This window comes from Pelecanus crispus, chromosome 1 (genome assembly GCF_030463565.1).
Source record: "Pelecanus crispus isolate bPelCri1 chromosome 1, bPelCri1.pri, whole genome shotgun sequence".
Taxonomy (NCBI): domain Eukaryota; kingdom Metazoa; phylum Chordata; class Aves; order Pelecaniformes; family Pelecanidae; genus Pelecanus; species Pelecanus crispus.
The window spans coordinates 40,758,198-40,784,988 of record NC_134643.1 but is presented as its reverse complement, the minus strand read 5'-3'; the positions used below and the strand labels follow the sequence as shown (position 1 = coordinate 40,784,988).

The 26,791-nt window shown below is 39.9% G+C and overlaps 1 protein-coding gene across 3 annotated transcripts in view; it reads right to left on the bottom strand.

The window, feature by feature from the left end:
• The window catches only part of CPSF6 (cleavage and polyadenylation specific factor 6), a 28,803-nt gene extending 5,587 nt beyond the window's left edge, over window positions 1–23,216 (bottom strand). The window contains exons 1-9 of one of the 3 annotated variants that reach the window (XM_075728324.1): window positions 23,157–23,216; window positions 14,538–14,747; window positions 12,496–12,599; window positions 11,586–11,731; window positions 10,665–10,838; window positions 9,042–9,546; window positions 6,622–6,737; window positions 6,137–6,290; window positions 3,857–4,051 (exon numbers count right to left, since the gene is read on the bottom strand). In XM_075728324.1, coding sequence (XP_075584439.1) covers window positions 3,862–4,051; window positions 6,137–6,290; window positions 6,622–6,737; window positions 9,042–9,546; window positions 10,665–10,838; window positions 11,586–11,731; window positions 12,496–12,599; window positions 14,538–14,747; window positions 23,157–23,216 — 1,659 coding nt within the window. In that variant the 3' untranslated portion in view covers window positions 3,857–3,861. Of the gene's footprint in view, window positions 1–3,856; window positions 4,052–6,136; window positions 6,291–6,621; window positions 6,738–9,041; window positions 9,547–10,664; window positions 10,839–11,585; window positions 11,732–12,495; window positions 12,600–14,537; window positions 14,748–23,156 lie in introns of those variants that run through there. The other 2 variants (XM_075728334.1, XM_075728343.1) reach the window with 2 other exon arrangements.
• Window positions 23,217–26,791: the final 3,575 nt, after the last annotated feature.

Genomic DNA, 26,791 nt, shown 5'->3' with positions numbered 1-26,791 from the left:
TGCAATAGAATAGTGCCAGCCCCACATATGTGCTTCCTCAAAAATACACATTTTAAAAAAAGAGAGATTAGGTAAATAACGTTCATAATAGCTTAATACTAAGAAGATCTGGAATAATCCTAGACAGGTACATATACCCAGGTCTTGAACAATGTCACCACATGATTCACTGAAAATTCTGTTATTAACTCAAAGCTTATTATTAAAATAACATACAAAACCAAGCATTTTTGTATTAATTTACAAGGTTTCTTAAAAGGCTAATTTCATACTTCACTTGATGTTTAAGTGGTTGCTAACACACTGTTACAGGACAGTTCCTACTTACACAAGCAAAAATATAATGAATATTACTTAAACTATCAGTAACATTTCTCCTCCTACTAACACAAAAAAAAAATCCAACCATGTTAGTTCTTAGATCACTCCAAAGCTGAAACTATTTGAGAGCTGAGAGCAGTTTTTGAAGAAGCATATGAGCCTCAGAAGTACATTAGACTTGAAATTATTTTGCTTACAGTGGTTTGAGAGCAGAAAAATCAGAGAAAAAAACATGAAATATGGAGTACAAAGTCTACATACATATCAACTGTTACAATGTTAGTGTGTTTTTGTCTTTGCAACTCAGTCCAATCCAGTTTAAATAGGAAATAATCAATCAATAACAAAAACATAAAATGAAAAACTTAACATTCAGCAGTTATAGAAATTCAGACAGATTAAGATTGGGACAATGTATCAGCTAGAAGTACATCATTGAGTATCAGTTAAACTAAAAAAAAATCTGTCTAAAAAAAGTCAGGACTCATGCTGATGAAGTTACATTACTATTCTGTTTGTACACATTAATTTTGCTGTTAATCCTTCTAAATATCACTCTATTGGAGTCTTAGTTTTCTTGTCTAATACAGCTTAGACATTTGTCTTAAATCTATTGTTCTCCTTTATATCTATAGGCTTTCTACAAGCAAAAGCAAGATGTTTCAAGGAAACATTCAGTTTATAGTAATTCTGTAGAATGGATTATCAATGTATGTGAAGCCTTACTCAAGTGAAGGCACAAAATCTTGCAAGAATTTAATTTTCAACCATGAAGTGTACAAACAGAAATGTAAATACCTGCTATGGTACATCTAAATTTTTTAATAGAGTTTTATTATTATAAACACATTTAGTAAGTTATTCCAATTTAACCCATCTCTATAAATGTAATACAGTACAAACTGAATTTCACTGTATACAAAAATGTGCACAATGGACCTTTAAAATCCTTCTAAACTAGATGTGTAACATTTTAAAAAAAATGCCAGTACAGTATCACAGTTAGGCTATAGGTACACAATAAGGAGAAGTATAGGTGCCATTCATAGGTTGCAGGCACAGAGGCAACTTCATGTTATCTGGCAAAACACAGTAATATGGGGAGTAACTCTTTTCAGCACTGCTGATATTTATTAAATGACTGAGACTGTTAAATCCGTTTATGAATATTAATCAATGTAAAGAATGAAACAAAAAAAATGTATGGCAACATACATCTTAGTGAAAATGAAACATACAAACCAGGAGATAACTGTATTTTTTTATATATGTGTGTGTGTATAAACAAAACTACAATAAAGCTCTTCTTCATTAAGACAGCAACAAGACAAAATGTTTACAACTTAACTTTAAAAAAATACCAAATGCTTTCATTTACATGCAGAATACTAAATTTGCCCTTTAAATCAAGTGTTTAGGACCTATTCTCTTCTTTGCACAAGGGAATCTTACCTATGCAACCCCTCTGAAAGAAAAGAGAAGTCCCAGCACACAACAAAGTTGAAGGAAGTTGCATATATAATCCCACCTGAACTGAGACCGAAACCACAGTCTCATTTTAAAATTGTGCTTTGGAAATTAGAAAATACAACCTAATGCTATTTGATATGTTTTCTTCGGGTAACAGGGTAGGGAATCTGTACTTGGTACAGAAGCTCCGTATCTACATGCACAACACTAAAATACACAAAAATTAAAGCTAGATTAATAAAGTATGCCAAGGGTAAAAAAAAATTATCTTGAATTCCAGGTTATTAACAATTTTTAGTATGGCTTGCTTGCTCATCTCCACCAGAAGGAAAACACTCTGGAAATGCATCCATCACTCAGCGTAATGGTTACCTCCTATTATTAACAACTATTTGCAAATATCACAAACACTCATTCATCATAAAAGGTAAAAATCCAGTTCAACAAAAGAAACTACATTTACTTTTGTTAAATCTGTATTTTTATGTTCTGATATTTTACAATTAAGAACCACAGTTGCTGTTTTTATGCAATTGCAGAAGTATTTCTACCAATCCATTTTTTATGACAAAAAGTGGCATTAACAGATATATACTGCCAACTTTATTTCAGCTGCCACGTTTCACCTTCCTACTTAAGTCTTTGACTTCCCTTCTCTAGGTTGATTACTGCTTTGTGTGTCCCTCTTAGAATATGAACCCAAGACAACATCCCACTTAATACTCAGCAGACTAGACCATTTAGTATCAGAATTTGTTCTCTCCCAAAGAAGTCAGTGACACAAAAGCCTAACTGAAAAATTTATGTTTAACTAATACAAAATTATATTTTCACTTAGGAGTATACTATATTTTATATGATTTCTAAACAGTTTTGCTCTTTAACTTCCATAAATCAACTTCCATGAATAAATACCACATGCAAATCTGGAAACTAAATCTGAGGGTAAATGTAAGAAATGGAAGCTAGGCAGACAGGCAAGTCCACAAGCTTCAATTTGAGTGTAGATGTAGTGGGAAATTATTCTAAAAAGGAAAAAAGACTACTGCAGAGAAACTAACAGGTAGGGGTTTTCCCAATTATCACATATAAGGAATCATGGGTAGCTTGAATTCCCAATCCTCAAAATGGTACATTATATAATGTGATGAACATTTCTATGTATTTTAAAGCTCTCAGCAGTACACTGAAAAAATTATCATTTAGCATGCTACTCTGTAGCTATCTAGACATTTGACGCATGCAAGACTGCAAATACATGAAATAAAAGAACACATTAGTTTGTGAACAACCAGAAAAGACGTAATCCTTGTGTCATACATTTGTTTACTAGTCTTCAGAAAATGACTTCACTACCAGAGCGGGGAGGGAATGAAAAATCAGGCTGGTGGGGAACAACTGATCATAAATCTTGTTGAACATAACACCTGAATTTAGCTAGAAGGAGAAGATACTGACAGGTCACGTTTCATAAAATAAGCAGCAAAGTCTGGCTGTATTTCCTGAATTTGAGTAAAACTCATTGCGGGGGGAACCAACAAAACAACGCTGTATTCGTGCAAGGACAGCAACTGTATGTACATGTGTTCCCTAAATTGAAATAATCCACACATGACATACGAATGGCTCAATGCTGCAGTCCTTACACAAGTAGATTTTAAAATACAAAACTACTATTTTAAAATACAAGAAATACAACCATAAGTTTAATATAATCGTCTAAGATTACAAAGAGAGCAGACTTATCAGTCTGGCTTACTGCTTTTTTAAGAATTGGTTTAATTGCATTTCATAAAAACTGCAAACATTAATACCACCTGAAATTAAAAAGGCAGCATGCAAACTGCAGAAGATAATCACACAAATACTCCCTCCCTCCCGAGACCAGTTACCTGTCGTTACTTACCTATGTTCATGACAGATGCTGCAAGGAGAAAGTGATTCAGTACATACTGCGGGACCATTTAAATGCAGGTATTAATGGTGTAAATAATCCCAAACCTAGAGCAGTTACTTTTAGTAAATCAGTAACAGTAAAGTTCAAGAACATGAAACAGATGCTCACCTTCTTTAACGATGACGATATTCTCTCTCTCTGTCTCGTTCTCTGTCGCGATCTCTGTCACGATCACGATGCCTCTCTCTTTCACGGCTTCTTTCCCGATAATAGTCATCGTGACGATCTCTACTACGTGATTTGTGGCGCCTACTTTTTTCTCGTGACCTACTGTGGTCCCTCTCTCTGGATCGCTCACGTCTTCTAAAAGAAATTACTTCATTAAATTTTTCTTCAAAATACAAGTCATCCACATGCCAATTTTGTATTCTGTTTCACGGTATGAATTTCATATGAGAGAAACACCTGTTCACTGTGATGTTTTTGTATATAGCATGAAAGATAGCTGGTATAAAAGGTGATGGCTAAGACCTCAGTTGTAACTGATAGTAAGGTGCATCCACTTTCTAATCTATCAAGGAAAAGTCAGAAAGTACATACTCAGAATGGAGGACAAGATGGCTGAAAACAGCTGGGGGAGCGCACCATACCTCCAGTGATCACTACAACATGGCTGCTAATCTGCGTACTGAAAGTATGTGCCAAAACCAGCTGTCTTTGTGTTTTTAATATTCAAAGCCAACTACACTACTGCTACAGTATCCAAATGAACTAGAGGCTCACTGTTTGTCCTAACTCTGAAAGGGGTATTATTTAAGTTTTGAAAGAAGTATCAATCTCCTATTTGTACTAGGTAGAAAAGTTCATTAATTTCAAATCTACCTACTCTCAATTTTTACATTTATATGACAAAGGACAACAGGCAAAATCATTCTGCCCAACTTTTCCCCCACCCCGGACTCAAGTGTGACAAGTGTGGAGAAAATTACTTTTAAGCAAAATGAAAACTGGTGTCAAATACCCTCACCCTTAATTTTCAATAGCAAATTCTAATAAAATTATGCACTGGACATCTTAATTAGTAAAGGATATTTCTATTTTGAAGTCTACACATTGCAAGAATACCATGTAGGAAAGGATACTAAATAAAACTAAGAGTTAAACTTAAGCTAGTCAGATCAATTTTGAAAAGACAGTTAATTAAAAGGCAGCTAAGTTTGGGAAACCCCCATTAGGTTCTTTCACACATTTCTTGTGCAGCTCAGCAAATCACTAAGCTTCTTAGAATCACAGAATCGTTTAGGTTGGGAAAGACCTTTAAGATCATCCAGTCCAACCATTAACTTAACGCTGCCAAGTCCACCACTAAACCAATTGAGGGTAGAGTCATAATTAATTTCATGCTTCCTGGCTTGGTGGCTGGATTATTGTTTAATGGAAGTGAAAACCAGGAATCATTAAGGTTGGAAAGGATCTCTAAGATCATCAGTCCAACCATCAACACCACCATGCCCACTAAACCACGTCCCAAGTGCCACATCTACCTGTTTTTTGAACACTTCCAGGGATGGGGACTCCACCACCTCTCTGGGCAGCCTGTTCCAATGCTTGACAACCCCTTCCGTGAAGAAATTTTTCCTAATAACCAATCTAAATCTCCCCTGATGGAGCTTGAGGCCATTTCCTCTCATCCTATCACCAACTACTTGGGAGAAGAGACCAACACCCACCTCACCACAACCTCCTTTCAGGTAGTTGTAGAGAGCGATAAGGTCTCCCCTCAGCCTCCTCTTCTCCAGGCTAAACAACCCCAGTTCCCTCAGCCGCTCCTCACAAGGCCTGTGCTCCAGACCCTTCACCAGCCTTGTTGCCCTTCTCTGGACACACTCCAGCACCTCAAGGTCTTTCTTGTAGTGAGGGGCCCAGACCTGGACACAGTATTCCAGGTGCGGCCTCACCAGCACCGAGTACAGGGGGACAATCACTTCCCTGCTCCTGCTGACAACACTATTCCTGATCCAAGCCAGGATGCTGTTGGCCTTCTTGGCCACCTGGGCACACTGCTGGCTCATGTTCAGCCAGCTGCTGACCAACACCCCCAGGTCCTTTTCAGCCAGGCAGCTTTCCAGTCACTGTTCCCCAAGCCTGTAGCGTTGCATGGGGTTGTTGTGACCCAAGTGTGGGACCCAGCACTTGGCCTTGATGAACCTCATACAATTAGCCTCAGCCCATCGGTCCAGCCTGTCCAGATCCCTCTGCAGGGCCATCCTACCATCGAGCAGATTGACACTCCCACCTAGTATGGTGTCATGTGCAAACTTACTGAGGGCACACTCAATCCCCTCATCCAGAACATTCTTACATGACTTAGTTTCTTCTCTGTGAACTAGTCCTGCGCTATACCTTCCCTTTTTATAAGAAAGGGCAGACAGAAGAGGAAAGTTTTACCTGGATCCAGAACCATAAGACTTGGACTCAATTCCATGAAGGCAGTCCTGAAGAGAGCTAATAAGTACTTTACAGCGATCATCTGCAGATACTTTGGACTGTTTAATTAAGGAAATTGCAGTTACCAAGGTCTCTATAGCACTTCCATAGTCCCCTGAAAATGATAAGATCATGATCAGAAAATTACGCAAATTAAAACAAAGATTTTTATCTGCAATAGTATTACCATTTCGAGTATCTTCTCTTCAACAGCCATCCAGACCATTTACTGTAGAACCAAATATTAAAATACTGTCCAGACCAGTACTCAGAAAGCATTCTCAGAAACTAACTGGAGAACAGTACAAAATCAGTCATAGGTTGTACCTACATTCAGCCTCCTATTATGAAAATGGGGCTTCCGGGCTGCAAGTTTCCTAACAGAAAAACTATAAACTCTTTTCAGATGGGTAGAATAGCAAACACATTAATCGAGTTTTACTAACCAGCACTGGCATCTGATACAGCTCTCGAAATGGCACTGCTTGAGATCGCCCTATTTCTATTCATGATTTCTTCAAATTCTGCTTCACTTAGAGGTGTCCTTGCAGCATCCATTTCTCTGCAAGCAATAAAACTAGTATTTAAAAGGTTAAGAAACACTTAAGAAGATATCATTGCAGTTTTAACAACCCAAGTTTGCAACTTTAAGCAAAGTGACAAACAGAAAAGAAAGCAGGATCTGGGTTTGGTTTTTGTTAGGGACCATGTTACAGTATAAAATCCTGAAAGCTAAAAAAAAAAAAAAAAAACCACCAAAAAAAACACCCAATTAAGACATTGCTGTATAAATAGACTTATTCTTCTTCATCCCATCTATTTTGAAGATTCAGCAGCACTTAATATTGTGCTTTACAAATATTTATAATTTTCATAAAATCCCTGAAGGTATGTAAGCAGATATTATCCCAATTGAATGGATGTGGAAATACATGTACATAGGCAATGTGACTTTGTGCAAAATTAGAGATCATTTTTATAACAGTACTGGATTTAGAACTATATGATCCTGTTTCCCAGATCTTAACTAAGACCAGAATGCTGTAACTTATGAAAAACAAATACAGTCTATCATCTTTAAAACACTCAATTTTCTGAATGATACTTCAACATTTTACAGCTGATTTTGGTTTTTTATTTCTGGTCAAGTTCAAGGTGCTCCAATTTGATCTCCAAACTGGTCACAGTAAGGAGGAAGCAATAAAGCAGAATCCTCATACTCATTACACTTTTGTACTTTAATTATTAGCTACCTATATAGGGTTTCCAAAGTAACAGAAGTTAACCTACACAAAAATTTTCCCAAAAGTTTTGCAGTGTCCTATTAGCCAGTCTCTGTATCATATAGAAAATTTAGAGAAATGTGTTAGAGACAAATGTTGAGACTGTTAAACTGGCCCACTGCTTGATATTTCTAGAACAGTGTTAGTTCTTCTGGTAGAAAGAAAATGCAGAATAATAAGCAATGCTATCCTCTTAATTGCAAGAAGTGGAACAAGATCCTATAGCCAGTTTAGCATAAGAGGAAATGTCTAAAAATTCATACCTCCCTGAGTTTTGAGTATTATTTTTCGTGTGCCTCCCATAGAATGGAATATGTAATTTTTCTCTTATGGACATGTTATTTCCAGTGAAACGCCTATGATATATAATTAATGACAATTTAAATAGTTATGGATGATAGTTTTAACATTATTAATGAAAATACTGGACAGTAAGTTATACTGTCCTATTCCCACTCCTTCCCTCCCCAGACATTCTATAAACTGCAGACAACCTCGATTTTGTCCATCAAAAAACAACCAACACCTTATTGTTTTATTATATTTCAGGCAATTAAGCCATATGCTTGAATTTCTATAGTTTCTGTATGAACACAGTATGTACAGATGCGTGGGGCTTTTTAAACTTTGTGATAAAAGATGAATCAAAGTGTCTTTGCAGAAAACATTTTAAGCAAGAGAAGCATCTCTCATGCTAACAGTAAAATCACAACTGAAAAATCCAAATGTAACTATGTTAAAAGTGTCGTTCTTACAATTTATCCCAAAATTTCCTGTGACAAATACAAATATGGTGAAAATCAAGAAACAGCAGCAAGACAGAGATGTTTGAAAGCACAAATGAAAAACATGTTTCAAACAAGATGTGAAAAACTTGACAAGTCAAGTCAGAAAGACTCAAGAACTCTGTCCCAGATAGGATTAACCACAGGAAAAGCCACTGCTACAAACACAGCAAGATTGCACCAACTGAGCAGAAGCATCTTCACAGGAAAGGAAGATAAAAGTCTTGCAGTAAATTCATGCCTGGCTTTTGAGACAAAGACTAACTTTTAATTGAATCCTAAAGACAAAAGGGACAAGCAGAGCTGCTGAAAGATAAAAATGGTATGAGCTTGGTATGGCACTGTACTCAACATATGCACATATTCAAAAAGGAGAAGTCCACAGCATTCTAAAAAGACAGCTTGCAAAGCACAATGATAAAGGCACAAGTCAGAATTTCAAGTTAACACAGAAGCGCAACCAGAAGCTGCTGCATAAGAAGTGATATACAAGATTGCATGTAGAACACATGGAATGATGACACCGCCAACTACAAATAGTGCAGACAAGCAGTTCAGAGCTGAAAAGGGAAAGTGAGATTACTGGTGTTGCATTTCAGGATTTTCTTACTGCTACAAACATGTTTCTGAGAGATATTTCACCAAGAGAAGTAAAAAGGGGCAAATCAGAAGACTGCTGGGATCCCTTCCAGCCCTATTTTTCATTATTTCTAACATTTGCACTAAAAGGGAAAATCAAATGCTTCCTACAAAAGGAGTAAAATCTGCTACCAAGCACATTACACCAAAGGCACTCACCTTCCAGGTGGCCCATAGTCACCTCTGTCATATGGCGGAGGTCGGCCATATGGATCTGTCGGAGGTGGGCCACGGCTGTCTGAAGTAGGTATGCCACTATTGGCAGGTGGGGGGAAGAAAGCTGGATTCACGTGTGGTGCAGGTGGTGGAGCACCTGGAGGTGGCCCAGGGAGATGTGGAGGAGGAGCAAGAGTCAGGGGTGGCCCAAGAGGGCCAGGTGGACGAGGGGGAAATGGACCCGGAGGTGGAGGTGGACCCTGCTGAGGTGGTGGCGGACCTGGTGGTGGCCCATAGCCTGGAACTGGTGGTGGAGGGCCTGGAGGAAGTGGCCCAAGTGGAGGCTGACCAAAAGGCTGTCCTGGAAACAGAACTGGTGGTGGTGGACGGTCACCACGATTAGGAGGTCCAGCTAATGGAGGTGGGAGGACCTGACCAGGAGGTGGAGGGCCTGGTGGGCCTGGTGGGCCAGGAGGACCTAAAGGTGGACGTGGGGGAGTCTGTCCAGCTAAAATAAAAAAAAATAAATAAAAAATAAAATAGAGTTAATAAATATAAAGAAATAAAAGACTTAGTGAAATAATTAAAATTCTTGCCTTTTTATTCTTAAAAACAACAAAAAAACAAAAACAACCCTCACTGAACAATTTGCAACTTACACAAGACATGCATGGTCCCACTTTGGGTCCAGCAGCTTAGAAAATTTTTAACAGTTGCTTGATTATCAATATGTTAAAAGAACATTAACTTGAAAACTGACAACTCACCCCCCAATCACTTAACCACCTGCTATTGTTACCAAAACCCCCAAAAGCTTACAAAAACTTGAAAACATTGCATCCTCCTTAGACCTGCAGCTAGTCTTTCAAATGGGGCATAAGATACAATATATATTAAAAATATGGGAAAAGCTGTACTGGAGAAGATATGGTAAATGCAGTATCCAAACCTACTTTCAGGTCCTCATTAGTGCTTTTTCAATCTGACCGTGTTCCTTTGACTGTTAGTAAACAATCTACTACTGAATGACATTTATTAAAAATACTTAGGCTGAAACAAGAACTTGACTGCAACGCAAGCCTGATTGTTTAACAGAGATTTCTCCCATATAAGATACCTGACTAAAGACAAACACCTCCTCTTCGAATTTGTGGTATTCTAAGTGCCAGCTAACTGACCTGTCAGTGGGCATGAATCAAAGTTGAATTTCTGATGATGTGCAAACTTGTAATGCAGTAAGGAAAAGAGTTACGTTGTGCTCTGCAACACAGGCATTCTCACCCCATACAGCAATTCAGAAAATCTGAACTACACTGTACTAAAGACAAGTCTACTTGCTAACCTGATCTATCTTTATTTTTTCATACTTTAAAAATATGTACATTGACACATTACAAAGAATGTCTCTAAAAGATGTTGTTATATTGCTATCAAATTTAGGAAGTACAACTCCCTGTTTGAATATCAACAAAGAAATATTGTTGAATCCTACAATCCAGCTGTGAACACTGATTATAGCACGTTACTGAATTGCCTTTATCTTTATAATTTCCCAAATAAGTATGCCACATTAATTAAAAAAAACCCCACAGATGAAACTGAAACTCCACATATGAATTATTTTACCTGGGAAAGGTGGTGGTGGCCCTCCTGGCCCTGCCGGTCCAGGGAATCTGTCTCCACCTGGAATGGCACCTGGAAAACGGCCTCGCCCTCTATTACTAGGTGGAAATGCTGCTCGTGAGCTTCCTCCTGGGGGACCAGCTTTACCCTCCCCAGACATCTGGCCAGACTGTGTGGCTGCAATGGAAAAGCAAAAGCGTAAATACGTGAATCAAAATAGGTTAAAGCTTTTCAACACTTGATCTGAAGTTTTATGCAGCGCTAGAACATGAGCTTATGAGCACCATCATGTTCCTCAGTACCCAAACCCAAAGCATTTGGGGAGGAAAAAGTGCTTTGCTAAAATACGTCAGCGTTCCAGTATGCCCCATATTAATGGAACAGCATCTGGGGAGACTGTCAGTCCTTCCTTTAATGCAGCCCCTCCTTTAATGTAGCCCAAAGCCAGTAACTATTAGGACTGGGAACCACAAGACAAGGTGCTGAAGGAAAGCACAACACAGAATCTCTCTTCCCCGTTCTGCCATAAGCACAGCCTGTCCAGACATCAGAATTTAGTCCAGTTTGTCTACAAATGTTAAAATTCTAAATGCTCTTTTGCTTTTTTTTTTAAATTACATCCACAAGAAATTGAGAAAGCTTCTCCAACAGTAAGACAGAGTTTCACAAAGCTGCAACCTTTTTTCAGTAAGTGCTGTCTCTTGCCAAAACAAGAGCTCTTCAGCGTATTAAGTGATTTTTTTTTTTCATTTTTATTTAAGAGGATCATCTTTAAACAAAGACACAACTTCATTCACCTGGACTGTAAGTACTTTATAGCTATTTTAAACTGTGTAGAAATTATCAGATGCTGAGAGAAAAACTGCCATACTACTTTTGGAATAAACTTCTGTTTTTCCAAGACAGCACATAAGAAAGGCTTACTTTTCCTTGACTGCATTTCAAATTGACTCAGAAATTGTTTATTACACGGAGTCACAACAGGATTCTGCCCATGCAATTCTCTTTTTGGCAACAAATCCATCAACTTTTTGGAGGATGCTTCCGATCCCACACCCACAAGGGCAAACCTGAAAGGAAGGGGAAAAACAAACAAAAAAAAAAAGTTACACCACAGTTGTCCATTTCCTGGACATCCTGATGCCTCATGAAAAAGGTTACACACTGTAAGCAAAAGAATACTTGAAAACTAGATACAGAAACTGTCTCACAGGTCATAGTCCAGTTTTCAGAACAGATAAAATAACTCATTCTAGAACACATAAGAACCACCAAAAGTGCAAGTACAGGATGCATCAAAATTTGTCACAACAAAGGCAGCTTTCTGGTAAGAGTATTAACACACTATATATGAATTCATATGACCAAGTTATTATTAAGCATTAACTGTGTTCCTACTAAGGAGAGAGAAAGGCACATTCATGAAAGGAAGATTAAGTTGCCAGTGAAAAATGGGCTCAAGTGCTCACTTTCAACAGTTAATGGAAAATAAAGATGTAAAGAAAGATTTAATAATGGAGGTTGGTGGAACACTATTTACACTATGAGGAACAACAAGCACCACCACACTAACCGAAATCAAGGAACAGTCTTAATGAAGATGGCCAACAAGATTTAAACTCACAAAAATAATGAGACATACAATACCATCATAAAAATTTATGCATGAAATTTAAATTAGTAGTATGAAATGATATACCCAATCATTGCTGGATATCAATAAACAAAGATTATCAGTTCACATACTGACAGTAATGAAACTGAGAACTCTTTCCCCATTTCTACCCTCCCAAACTTCAGTCATTTACAGAAAAAACAAACAACAAGTTCTTACCCTTTAGACTGGCCATTAGCACGATTTTCAAAAAATTTTATCTCCAAAATATCATTTACCCCCAGTGAATGAACTGCTTCAGTTAAGTCTTCATCTGTTGTCCACTGAAAAATATTTTTAATATTCAACTATGAAAGCTTATCTAAAACACCAGGAAAAGGGCAACTAAGTTTTCCATGGATTTTTTTGCGTGTGTGAAATTGGTCAAGAGAAATACTTTATTCAGGCTGCCAGCATGTTCTGATTTTTGGAGAGCAGTCATTTATATTTTACAATTCTCAGAAAATTAATTTTAAAAATATACACACTTCCCATATGCTACATTGCATCAACCCCTCTACACAGTATACCAGTTACAGTATGCTAAAAAAACCTGTATTTGAGTAACTTCTGTCTTCTGAGAGTACAAGGCTTGAACTAGACTATTTTAATAGCTGTCACTTTTTCCACACCCAATCAATTTTTTTCTCCCACTGATTCTACTATTTTCACACAAAAGTAAATTTTAAACACCATATTAACCAGGTGCTCTTTATGAGAGCTTTGACTAGTGAGTTTAGTGAACTACGTATTATTTGTACAAAAATAGCAGGATTTACAGACAGAAGAAGGGAAACTAGTACAGAAACTATGGTTAGAAACAACTACTTCCACTTAACCAAACCTGCTTGCTGTGACTTCCTATTAATTACTATGTAATGTTTAACGATTTAACTTATATCCAAAGATACACAAATATACTAATACCAATGGTTTTCTTCCTACTTCTGTAACTCCATCGCTTCTTTAAATTTCACATGGGAAGTGCAAAGCAGACTTTCACGATTCTGAACTACTTATCTGATCTCCCTCAAATCAAGTTTTTAAAAAAAAAAAAATCAACAAATTACTTTACTGAGAGCTAAACACAAAGAAAACAAACAGAATAGCAACGCTGAAGTAGATAAATGCACTTTTTGGGGATAACTTCATTTGTGAAGCCAAGTAATGAGCAATAGGTACAAACTGCTGAACACTGGCCAACCTGTTTTCAAAACTGTGACATTCGACTTGGATGAGTTCAGCTAATTCATGTGCATTTTACTGATTCTATTCATATACTTTTAGAATGCTACAACTGCTAAGTCAACGGCTCCTTTACTTACCTATTAGCTCCTGAAATTAGGATAACAATAGTAATTAATGAAAAAACACCTAAGCACCCATAAAGCATTCTTTTTCCAAGTTTAGCACTAGTAAGAAATTAATCAGAAGGGAAAAACCCTGAAGGAGAAATTTGCATGCATGGGCCTAGAAGAATTGGATTTCAGGTAAACAGATAAAAACTCCAGTTAATTCAGCTACTGACCAGCTCCTGCACTTTGTTTGCTTAACTGCAATTGATTTTAAAATGCTTTAATGCTAACAGAAGTAATTGTCTTAAGGGCAACTGCAGTTCAGTGAGTTATCCTAAACCCGTTACTCCTAGGACTGCAGAAATAAGCCTCAAGGCAAATACCTGAAAACAGTTTTGTTCTAAGAGTCACTGCCCTGCAACAAGGGAATTGGAAAAAGGCCCTGGAAAAATGTGAGGAGTAATTTCAAGAAAATCCCAGAGAACCTTCCAGCTCCTTTTTAAACTAAAAACTTCAGCAAGAGTTTACTAAAAAATGGGTTCATTCAGTAGCCTTAAAGTATCTACAGGCATAAAGTATTTCATAGTTTAAGCTTGTTCTCCTCTTTCATTCAGTTCTCTGAAAACCTTAAGAAGATAGTAGCACAAATATCCCTTCATAACACTTAAAACGTGAGAGGAAACTTTAAAGTTTATCTTTACTGAAGATTTCCTCGATTTTTTTTAGACATCAAGACAGCTCCAGACAGGCTCACTAAATTCCAGGTAAAAGAAAAACAAACAAACAAACAAAAAAAACCCCACCACCTGCTTTGCTGTATTCTTAATGTTTCATATAAAACAATTTTTAAGCCAAAAATATTTACAAAGAACTACGTTCATAATTTTAAAATTCCTGGCTACACCTAAACAGTAGTAAGATACTTACCCAAGTAAGATTTCCAATGTACAAGGCAATTCTCTTTCCAGTATATGTATAGACAACATTTGGTGCAGCTCCTTTACCTACATCATCCCCAACAGATGGTGGGAGAGAATCCATGTAATCACGATCTTCTGGGGCATCTCCATTATTTGCAGATGGAGAAATTACATCATCATATAAATCAATCTGATCATGTCCACCATACTCAGCTTCCTAAAATACAAGAGACACCTTGATTATATTTACTTGAAACAAAACACTGTGATAGCTGCCACGTTCCACAGACATGGTAAGTCTGATCTAACACCTACACAACATACCTGCTGAAAAGCTAAGCCCCAGTTCCATCCACATTAAAGTTTTAATAAAATTCTTATGACTTCTATTATGGGGCGTGTCATATGGGGTGTCAACAAAAAAATTACTACTGGCCATTTTTCTGCATTGCAATATGTTTGCCCTTGTAATATAAACAGAAACCCAAAAACCACACAAGCCCTACTCCCGGAATTATAGACATTAGCAAGCATGAGCAACATGCAAAATGGGAGGCTAACATCCACTCTCAAGCAAATCTTTTTTTTCCATCAAAACATTTGGTAGACGCACTTCTAGAGGAGCCCTACTGACAAACGCAACATTGTACCTTTCAGGTTTCTACTGCATTCCTAACTTGATTTTTATCTCCTCATTCACAGAGGGGCCAAACAGGGATAGAATTCTATTTCGTTTCATTAAATTTAATAAAACCCAAGGGTTTGTGTTTATTAAACATTTATTTATTCATGGGCTACAGAGGGACTATTCTACAGCATCACGGCTGCCTCTGGAACATTTTGGTTCAGAAAAGCATCATGGGGTTTTGGAGTGAATCACTCCCTTCTCCCTTGGGTTGGTATAGGTTACAGCACAGTTCTGGCCAAAGTGAACTAGATTCCTTCCAGAGGGAATGGAAATGAGAGTTTCTTTCCAGAAGCTCTGCTTCATGTGCTCAACTACATCCTACCTGCTAAATGGGAACAGATGGGTCAAGATCAATCACTGGTCCTTCAGACAGCTTCGACTCATAAGTGTGGCAGGAATATTTGGTCCAAGAGGCCAGACTAAATTTAGTCTGAAGCAGACTAAGCAAACAGTGTGTTAGGTAGACAGAGGGGCCTGAGCACCAACTACCTCAATCTGCTGATGTGCTACTACCAAGCCATATTACTTTTTATTATAAAGACGGTTGTACTATCATCACTGAAGGCAGGCAATTAAGAGAAGGGTAAAACACGTTGACTGTAAATGATAATAACCTCCCTCACAAAAACATGCAAAAACTTTTTTTAAAAACACAGTGTAACCTTAATCAGTGGGATCGCTTAAATCCAAATATGAATGAAGCTGGGTGTTGTATATTTGCATTAAGGAACTATTTTTAAAGCAAAGACTGCTTTTGATACTTGCCATTTGTCATCTTCTACACTGTCACTCATATTCAATGGTGATCAATTCCATGATGGGATACTGCTATCCTTTTTTACTATCCTAGCAATCACTTATGATTGAACATCCCAGTCTGTGTGAGAGAGGCGCACCATCTAATTGCCTACTGACAGGAAGGCAATCACTTCTCAGTGAAAAAAAGTGGTCTGACAAAGCTTAGGAGAGCCTAGCAGTATCTAATGTTAACCTTCAGCTTTTACATTGACTTTCACAGGCTGCTTTGCCACATGCAAAAGTTGGACTTCAAAAGCCTGCAGAGGGTTCCTGGACTCCTCCACCCTGATCCAGAACAGAAACCACCTCACCAGGTTTTGATATCGGAGAGATTTCAGCATCCACTATCTTGTGAATTTGTATCTAGAAACTCACATGAGCATCCTAGATAGAATAGTTCAAGGTACCAGATACAGCAACTAGAGACAATCACACTGGATTCCACAGAAAACAGGCTGCAAAGCTAGCCGTCTTGGTTGAAAACCCAATATACCCACAACCATCATCAGATGATCAGCTGTCTTGAAAATATTAAAATATTATCAACTGCTACTCACACAGATAGAGTATCACTAAAAAAAAAAAAAAAAAAGACAAACAAAAACTACAAAGAAAAAACCCACATAAGCTAAGTTTTGGCATTGTCAATCAAGTAGATTTGATCCTCAGTAAACTGCGCTGTCCCAATACACCCTAAACTTCAACCGAAAATTTATCTCTCTTAAGCTAAGTTTAGAATCATTAAATCAAGTAAGGGTTTCATATTTTCACCTAGTCTGTCCAGTTCTCTGTCTCAGTTTGATTGTGCCTATCATCATAGCTAATGAAAGTAGGTTCAAAGAACTGCCTGGGACAGGCCTAAACATGACATCTTACAGAAAGATTAAGGATAACGTCACAAGGCAATTAAGGAAATCCTCTGTTAAATGTGCAGTAATTCTAGTCATCTGTGTGTATGGTTGATGACTTCAGGGAAGTAGAGTTTAGTCTTGGTAGACAGGTCCAAAAGGCAGCCACCAGCCTTACAGCAGATGTACACCAACCTATCTCTCTGAGAAGGCTGAGGTCAGCATTGCCAAAACACCAGAGCAGGAGGCAGTCCACAGCTCTGCTGCACTTCCCTGGCAGCAAGAAACTCCTCTGAAACAGATCAAGTTTCTATCACATGGGCTTTCAGGTCACCATCAAAGGAGGGAGAGAGTTATCAGGGCAGTGCAGTCCGCATGTAATTTGGGGGGGGGGGGGGGGGGGGGGACCAAAGTGCCTGACAGCATCAGTGCCATAATTTAAATCAATAAAGACACAACAGAAAACCTGACGTTGTTCGCCATAATCTCTTCCTAGATTGTGCTGGTTTTGCAGCCAGCACGGAACCCATTCAGTTAACAGTCTGTCAACAAGGTGTGTGCTTAGATGATTAAGAATGATCTGAGTCAGCAACTGTAAGTATAGATGGAAAAGAGGTGTCTCGATGGCTGTTGCACAAGATCCAACAACCCTTCCTCCTTCATACATGTACCATGGAAACTTACCTAAACACACCTTTCTTTCCTAGATGCAGAACAGTAAGAAAAAGAATACAGGAAGTGCTACTTCTCTAGTCTTAGCTATTTCAACAAATGCTCTGCCCATACCAGGAATTGGTTTTGCCCTCTTCCAACTTTCTTCGTTAAGAGAAGACTCTTAAGAATAAAGAGAAATTATTTCTGCTCAATTATAGTCATTCATCAACTGACAGATAAACATGTTAAGAAACAAAGTCAGCATCATTATTTTGGCCCCCTCTACAATCGACTCAGAGTAGCAATACATTTCCAAAGCCCATGTTGTAACTAGACCACAGTCTGAAATACTAGATCGTTTGCTCTGGAAAATCAGGACTGAAATGCCACATTCTGTGCTATTAAGTGGGACTGGGTGAATAAAAAGGGTACTGAAAAGACACACTCTCAAAGATTCATGCCAGACTAGCTGTAACACTTCCAGTTACTCAGCCCTTCATCAATATTTTGTATTTAACTACTGTTTGCAGTATTTTGCAACATTCAAATATGAAAGCCATAAATACATGGAACCTCATGGTCGTGTTCAGAAGGGACAAATTAAGTGTTATTTCTGTTTGGATCTTAGCAGCCATACTCCTCCAAGTTGCAGAGAAGAATTGGTCACTCCTTTTACAAATGATGTTTTGGAAATTACTTTTTTTTTAAAATAAAATTTCTTTAAACTGTACATACATCTCTGAGACTTGCTTTTTCCACTCAACTCTCTTCAATTTAAGAGTTAAACACTAAATTACACCTCCAAAAAGACATTTAAAAAAAGAAATCAGTGATATAAATAAAATTTCATTTAAAAAAATTTGTTATTATTTCTGAAAAAGCATTCAATTAAGAAAAAGCAAGTTATCCAGCTTCTCCCTTATCACTTTTTCATTCAAGTTACAGTATATGTGGTCAAAAACTCTAAATACACATTAGCATACTCACTTTAAAAAAAGTTTGTAGGTCCTGAAGAATAACAAGTTACAAGAGATAAGCAAAAACCTTTCTGGTCTCAATTAGCTGTCCGAACACACAAACTGGAAACTTAACAAAACAGCAGACCTTTGGTGTTTCTAAAATAGTGCACTGCCTGTGGCAGAAACATCCACCAAGGTGGACAAGTTTGTTAGACCGTAAGATTCACGTTTACTCTACAGGCCCAAGCGCTCCCAGCTCTGCAACTGCCACACCACTAAAACTTAAGCAATCTGATCCCTTGTCAAATAGAGTAAGTAAAAATTCACAAGTAGTCGAAAGTATAAATTAAACGTAGGTAGTATTGCTGTTTGCATTAGAACAAAGCTAAGAGGCGCCAGATGAGATTGTCTCAAGTTTTCTTTGTAGTTTGATATTTGCAAATACACAAAGGTTATCTCTTCCCCAGGCCTCTTCCAGCAGATCAACAGAACTGACGAAATACATATGCAATAAGGTATTGCGCATACATTTTATAATAAATGCAGGTCTGCCAGCTTTTGGTTTTTTATGACCAGGACAGCTCTGCCCTTCTGAGTAGAAATTTATCATATCACAATGTATCCATCCCCTCCCATAATGAGACAACTATCGTCCTGATATAAAGGCTGTTTTTAATAACCTGTTTTATGCAGTCAGTAAATGCTAGGTTTTATTATTTATTACACACACACACAAAATTTCTGTTACAGACAAGTCAAGAGAGTAACTAACACTTTCCTAAGAATCTGTAGCCACAGAGGTTTCCAGATAATTAGCCTCTTAGCTTCTTACTCCATCTAAATCACTTTTATTATCCAGTTACAAAATACAAAGTCAAAACTCTTTCATTTCTAATTTGTTAGCATTTAAATATCAAACTAGAACACTACAGGCATGTTTAAACATATCCACAATGCAACTATGCAAGTATACTCATTAAGAGTATAAACAAAGCAAGCACTTTTTCCACAGCATTAAAATAAGAGATCCTTAGATTGTTTTGTATCCTCTGCTTGGTCAGAAGGATTTTTATATGTGTATATATAGTATGTATAATAAAAAGAGTTTTTTACTGCTTAATTATGTGCATGTGTGTATGTGAAAAAACAATTGGGAAATGCAACACTGATCAGAGCATCAGAGAACTTGACAATGCACGGTCACACCTTCATAACTGCAGGGAAGTAACCCAGTTTGCTGGCCAGAGTTGCAGGCAACGTTGAGTCAGACCCAAGGCGGCCTCATGCACAGGCTCCTCATTATCTCAGTATCATGCACTGATACTCTAGGTTTTTGTGTACAAAAACACATGCTAATATTTGCTAAAGCACCCCTAATCTTACTGCAGTCTTCTGCCATCAAGAGAATGCCAGCCTCAGCCATTTGCATGCAGATAATGCAGTTCTCAGGTGCAGCACAGATCTCTCTCTTGAAGAGCAAGATGTGTAACATGTAGGGAGATGGTCAAAGTAAAATATGCCATGCAATACCTAGTTCTTACAGGTCACAAGCAACGTATGCAGGAAGTATTACATTTATGAAACTCTTGTCTCAAAACAAGACTTTAAATAAACACAAAAGACCACTGGATGGGGAAGCCAACTTAGAAGAACAAAATGGAAAATGACTCAACCAAGTCGTCCCCCCCCCCCCCCCGAAAAAAAGGGGGGGGGGGGGGGGGGAAGCACAATTTAAAAAAAAATAAATGCAACTGGTGGGAGCCAAACTGGGTAAAGCTGTTAAGTCCAAGGACAAAGAATACAATTATGATGAACAATAAGTTAATAAAAGGGTAAGAGGCAACACAAGCAGACATAGTTTTGATGAGCTCCAGATGGAATGGGAAAGATGCATCTTCACTAAAAAGATCTGACTTCAAGTCAAGTTGGCCAGCTCATTGCAACCAACACTAAATACAACCCAAGACAGTTCTCAGTTCTCATCCGTCTCAGCCAGCTTGTAAACCCATGGCTCTGAGATCTTTATTTCACTCTTATAACCTGTGGTTCATTTAGCACTAATCAAGCAGAACATTCCTCCCCCTCTTCTCCTGGAAAAAGGCATTTAAAAAAATCCCAGAAGGGCCCGAAGGAGGAGTACCTTGAGGCCCCGAACACGACAAAACAATGAAGGGAAGCTCATCCAGCCACAAGTTCTAAATGACCCACTTACTACAGATGCAAACAGAAGTTTTGTCCCAGCTTGGGCATACATACAGTTATACTGTACCCAGAAGAATGACAAAGCTACAGTGTATTTTTTAGTCCCTGCTACTGGCAAAACTAGAAGAAAGGGTTCCTATAGTCCAACTCGAACAAATATTGGTATAGCTTATTGCTTTACACATAAAGCAATTTTTCCTTACAAAAACGGTGCTCCGTAAAATGTCCGCTACATAAACAAATTAATAATGCAAATCACTTTCTCCCTGCAGCATTTTCTCAACTGTCATCTTCAGCTATCCGCAGATATGCAGAGCCATATCCTGTCTTACCAACTTAAGCTGTCAGCTTCACATCAGAAACAGTAATTCATGAATAGAAGCTTCTAGAGGACCCATCACAACGATGTCAGAATTAGAGGTAGTAAGTAATACTGGTAGACAGTAACAACTAGCCTTCTTTCACACTTGACAGAAAGAAATGGGAAAGTGCAGAAGTATCAATCTCTCCCAATAAAATTTTCTATTTTAAAGTAATAAAGTTTAACTGAGCAGGTCCTCAGACAACATGAGAGTCACAAAAATGAAACTTGGAAAAAATCAAACAGCAAAATTTTGCAAAAAACAAAACAAAACAAACTACCCCACCCCACAAAAACCAAAGCCATGCTGAGGGAAAAGGCATGCTAGCCTCTTCTCACTTTTCTGCCCTGTATTTTGCAAGATTCACAAACTGAGGAAGCAGACTGCAGAAATGCAGCCCCAGCAGGAGAGCAACTGGGGTGAATACAGTGAAAAGAGCAAAAAGGTCTCCTGACTGCTGGAATAAGCTAAACCAAATTATCACAAGACTCTCTTCGTCTGTACCATCACCCTTCTTTGCACCATAGCTATAGAGAATATTGATATTTATAAGAACCTGAGTAGACCAGAAGCAGAAACAGATCATCCCCATCAATTTGTTCTGGCAGTATCTGTCTGCACTATACTTAGAGCACAGAACTCTTCTACTCTGAGGGCTTCTGCACACAGGTATTTACACAAACACTACTGGATCCAAATTAGTTTTTTTCTGAAAAACTTGATTTGTTATCAGTGTTTTACCTGGAACTGATTAAAGTGAAACCAAGTTACTAACGGAACAGAAGAGAAACTCTTACACTAAATGGTATTTGTGCTAGGGTTCACCACAACTTAAATTCATATAACGGGTCTTCAGCTGTAAGGGAGAAACCTTCACATGTAGACAAACTAAGAGCAAATCACTCCTTCCCATCATCTGCTCTCTGGTATGGCATTCATATATATATACAGTATACCTTCGTGAGATAATACTAATCTTCTGAATTAGTTCATCAATAAATATCTGAAGAATTAAAGTTTCCCGAGATAGTTATAAGTTGCTATCCAAATTAACTGTGACTTCCATAACCTATTAGCTATTTCCCAGTTCTCCGTAGGGCGGGCGGGCAAGCATACAATTGGGCATCAGTAAGCCCAGTAAACGTGTGAAAGAGCAGTTGTTCTCGGTTATTTATGTTCTAGGGCAAGAACAATGCAATCTGGGGCAAGACAACCTGGAGAAGCACAGGAGTCACAAGCAGGACAGATGGCAAGCAAAACTGATACGAACATCAGGTTTCAGTAGGAAAGTGAGCACACGACTTCTGGGGAAAGATGAGGGGTGCAAAAAGAACTAGAAAAGCGGACTACTTGTAACCCAGGGAAGTTCTGTTTATTTCATCCACACTTCCTCACCAAAACACGAGCTCGTCCTCTAATGAAGACCTGCGCGACTTTTTTAAGGACTAGGAGAGAATAACGAATAAAAAAACGACAAAAAAAAATAGTTGATCTACTGTTGCAGAATAAACCTGCACTAGTTCTGCCTCCCCCGCAAAGAGCGGCCGAAAAAACTGCTACCGCTCGGCGGCTTTTTTTATTCATCTGCGAACAATGGCAGTATTTCCCCTCCGCCGGGAAGGAGCTGCTGCTCTCCCCACCGCATCCGGGAGGGTCCCGTCCTCTACGGCCTCCTCCGAGCCGGGGCGAGAGGGCCCTGGAGCCGCTCCTGCGCGGGCACCGGAGGAAGGACGAGGGGAAGGAGGGAAGGCGCTCGCTCTCGGCGCGCCGCGGCCTCTCCCGCGCCCTGCCCGCCAGCAGCCTCCCCTCAGAGAAACCGCGGCCGGGCGGCGCGGCGCTCCCCGCCCAGCCGGGCCCCGCCAGCACCCGCGGGCCGGGCCGGGCCTGAGGCACGGCCTGCCGCCAGCCCGGCCCCCCGCAGATCCGCGCACTCGACGGCGGCTGGGGGTAAAGCCCGGCGGCGGAGCCGGCCGAACAATGGCGGCGGCAGCGGCGCGGCCCGGGCCGCCGCGCTGAGGGCCCTGCAGGCGGCGCGGCGGCGGCGAAGGCGGGCGAGGGAAGGAGAGGAGGGGAGGGGCCGCCCCGCGCCGCGCCGTGCCCGCCGGCCGCGCGTACCTGGTTGAATTCCTCGCCCACATCGGCGTAGATGTCGATGTGGTCCACGCCGTCCGCCATGATCCCGCCCGGCCGCGCCTCGGGCCGCCGCCAGCCGCGCCCGGCTCCGGAGCCGCCGCCGCCGCCGCCGGGAGGGGGGAGGGAGGGAGGGGGCGGGGCACGAGGCGTCACTTCCGCTCGAGGAGATGGGGGCTTCCGGCTGCTACAAAAATGGCGGCGGCACGGGGAGGGCCGGCCCGGCCTGTCCCGCCCCGCCGGGGCCGCCCTGGGGGCGGTGGGGCCAGATCGGGCGCCCCCGCGGTGCCTGCCGCTTCCTGCCCTCGGGCCTCGCCGCGCATCTGCCCTTCTCTGCGCGGCCATGTTAGGGCGCAGGCTTGCGGCGCCTCGGCCTGGGAGGGGACCGGGGGAGCCCGGGCTGCGAGGGGGCCCGGCGCCGGCCGTGCTGGGCCCTCCCCGTACGGGCGGTGCTGCAAAGCGGTTGTCGGGGGCGCCTCTGTCTCGGGGGATGAGGCTCATGCAGGTCCTGCTGGGTGCTTGCTCCTGGTTCTCGCCTGGCCTCGGCTCCGGGGGGAGTGCTGCCCGGTGGGGGAGAAGCGCGGTGATTAATAGTCGAGGACTGTAATTAACATCTGTAAAATGAGGCAGAGTGCTACCTCTTCAAACCAGGGATGCACATGCTGGGCTCAGGAGCGCAGTATAACGTGAGGAGAGGAGGTTAACAAGCACACACTGTTCTGCGTGGAGCCGGACTCTGAAATACTTTGCTGTTACAGAGCTCAGTTTTAGCGTGACAGAGTGAAGATAGTTAGTGTCAAATCAAGAGATTTTTAATTTTTTTTTTATGCATTTGTAACTGTTTGGTTTGCAAAGACGGCTTCAAATTATTTTTTGGATGAATGTGCCTATTACCCAGATCTATGTTTAAGCTCATGGTGATTTAAAAAACAGCATCTCCTGGAACATAATGCACAATGTACATAATGTTCTACAGCATAGGTTATGTTCTGCATTGTACGTTATGTTGTACATCCAAAAATAAAGCTGCTTTTTTTACCTTGCCATGAGCTGACAATAGGAAGCTTGTGTTTCTCAGACGGAATTGAAATAATGTAATTATTGCAAGGAATAAAACAGCTAAGTGTTATTTTTAGCTTGACTCAAAATGTCTTCTTCCATGACTGGGAGTACTTCCCAGTTCCTGGATCAGCATCCATGTCCCAAACTGCCCTGTCTTCACATTGGGTCCAGGACTTGGGTCCAGACCATCCCTGTCTACCTTGCTGCCCCCACGTTGTAGTCTCCATTGGAAGGAAAGATGAGCGGACCAGAAAAGAGCTGAAAAATCGGAGAACCACAGCAAGGGATACGCTGTGGAGGACACCTGCCGACAGTCTAGATATACCTCAGGTGTGGACATGCTTAGGCATTATTCCTCAAGTTCTTATCCGGCTTGTGGCACATCCAAATTTATCAGCTGCAGAGCTCATGTCATTGCTGGTGTTAATAATTTTGGAAGCCAGAAACCCTGTAATTGAGTTTGTTTTCAATTCTGTTGGAGCTCTCTGGTTAGAGGAACTAGCAGATCCCTTACCCTTTGGAAAGGTTCAGAGTATCACCTGAAAAAAGAGATGATAGTTAGGAACAAAGAAACAAAAAGCCTTAATTGAACTTTTGGTGTTGGTTACAATTATGATTGGTAATACTATGTTTGATCACAGGTTAAAAGTACAAGTTCACATCTATGAATGCACAAGTTGCATGTGAATGAAATGATTCATTGGTTTGGCAAGGAAGATTCACTTCTGGATTTGCCCCAGTGCCTACTGCTGGAGTGTTGAGGTCTAATTGGGTTCATGTATTTGCCTAATGATGAACTGATTTTGTGACTAGTCTTCTACGGAACAAAATGAAACACTGTGACACAATATTTCTGGATGCACTGAACAAAGTTACTGAAGTCAAGAAAACTTAACCCTTGCTATCCTAGTGATCTGACAAAAATTCACAGGAGAATTCGCAAGTTGTGTGCAGTTGAATGTTTTATATGTGTCTGAATATCTTAAGAAAGTTATGCATAGATTGTAATGATCTTTAAAAGGGCAAGGCAATTACGTATGAATAAGAAAGTCATTACAATCACCTCAGAAACCACCTCAGGGATTGCCACTAGCATTTGAAGGACCCTGCCAGGGGTCTTTGAAGAAGCCAGAAAAGACATGTCGGCTTCTTTGCTCTTTAAGATAATGAAGGGTGATCAATGAAGCCCTTGGACACCCCACACACACACATCACGCTGTGTTTTGTGCTCAGGAGGCTTTTCCACTTTAGAGCCTTGCTAAGTAGTTTGGCTTGCTAGGTTTGCTGCCCACAGGCATTTATAGAATAGGCTATGATAATTTTTATTCTTGTAAACATATCATTAAGCAAATTCTGTAAACAGTGTAGGAGACTAAATATTCTGCAAGCTGTTCTATTTATTTTCTGCTGTGCTTTCATGCTTTTCATGAGTAGACTTACTAAATATGTCTTCATCTTTCTTGTGGTCAGCAATAGTTTCTTTGTGAATGATTATCTCTCCATGGAGCAACTTCAGAGTTGATCCACTCTAGTGAAAATGTTCCTGCTTCGTGGTTTGTACACATCAAAATTATTTAGACCGTATGTTGCCTTCACCCCGTAAAATTCAGAAGGCTGAGGTGGAGCACAGGCTAAAATAGAAAGAAATGTGGTCATGAGAGAAAGAGTTGTTGGTGGTACAACTTGGTCTGGGAGAAGAGGCCTGGTAAGGTTTGTTGGGGACAGCAAAAGCCGCAGGTTGTAAAGTAATTGCACACCTTCCAAACCCACAGCCCACCATGAGAACAAGTGGCGGCAGATGAACTGGTGCCTTCCATCAGTTCCTCTTTTACACCATGGGATATTCTTTCATCCGACAGCAACAGCTGGAGCTCCCTTGACACCAAAAGCAGGAGGAAAAAGGGACACTGGCAGCTCTACATAAGAAGGTGGCCTATATATTAAGTCCCTGTGTCTCATGGATCCACAAGAGCCTGTTTATTTGTATATTGTTCCTTTGGTCTCTTGTGCGGTAACAATGCAAATTCAGATATAATCCTCATTTTGAACATCAAAGCAGCAGCTGGTGCTCTGAGAACCTTATGATGCATGTCGTGTTAGCCCACAAGACCTCTCCACGCTTTCCCCTCCCAGACCTTTTGGACCCTTTGCTACTAGGATGTTACTGCTGCAAGACAAAGGGGAGGAGAATGCTTTTCCCATTCCTTTATATTGTACGTGATTATTTCAAAATATGTTCAAATGTATTACTTCAGGTAAGAGTGGCAGAACCAGTTTCAATATAATAACATTTTTTAGAAGAAATTTATTTTTGCTAACATCAACACAGCAAAAATACATCTTTATATTAAACAAATATATCTGTGTTAGAAATTTCCCTGAGGAACCAAGACTGAGAATGGTCCAGGAATTTTAAAATGTACTTTTTATTTTAATATCAGAGTAAACTTCATGCAGTAATGTTAGAGACAACAAAGTGAAAAGATAAGCTATAAGATAAGAAAAAATGGTGTGTTAATCAGGATAGTACTCAAAATTAGAAGAGTCCTCAGCTTAGT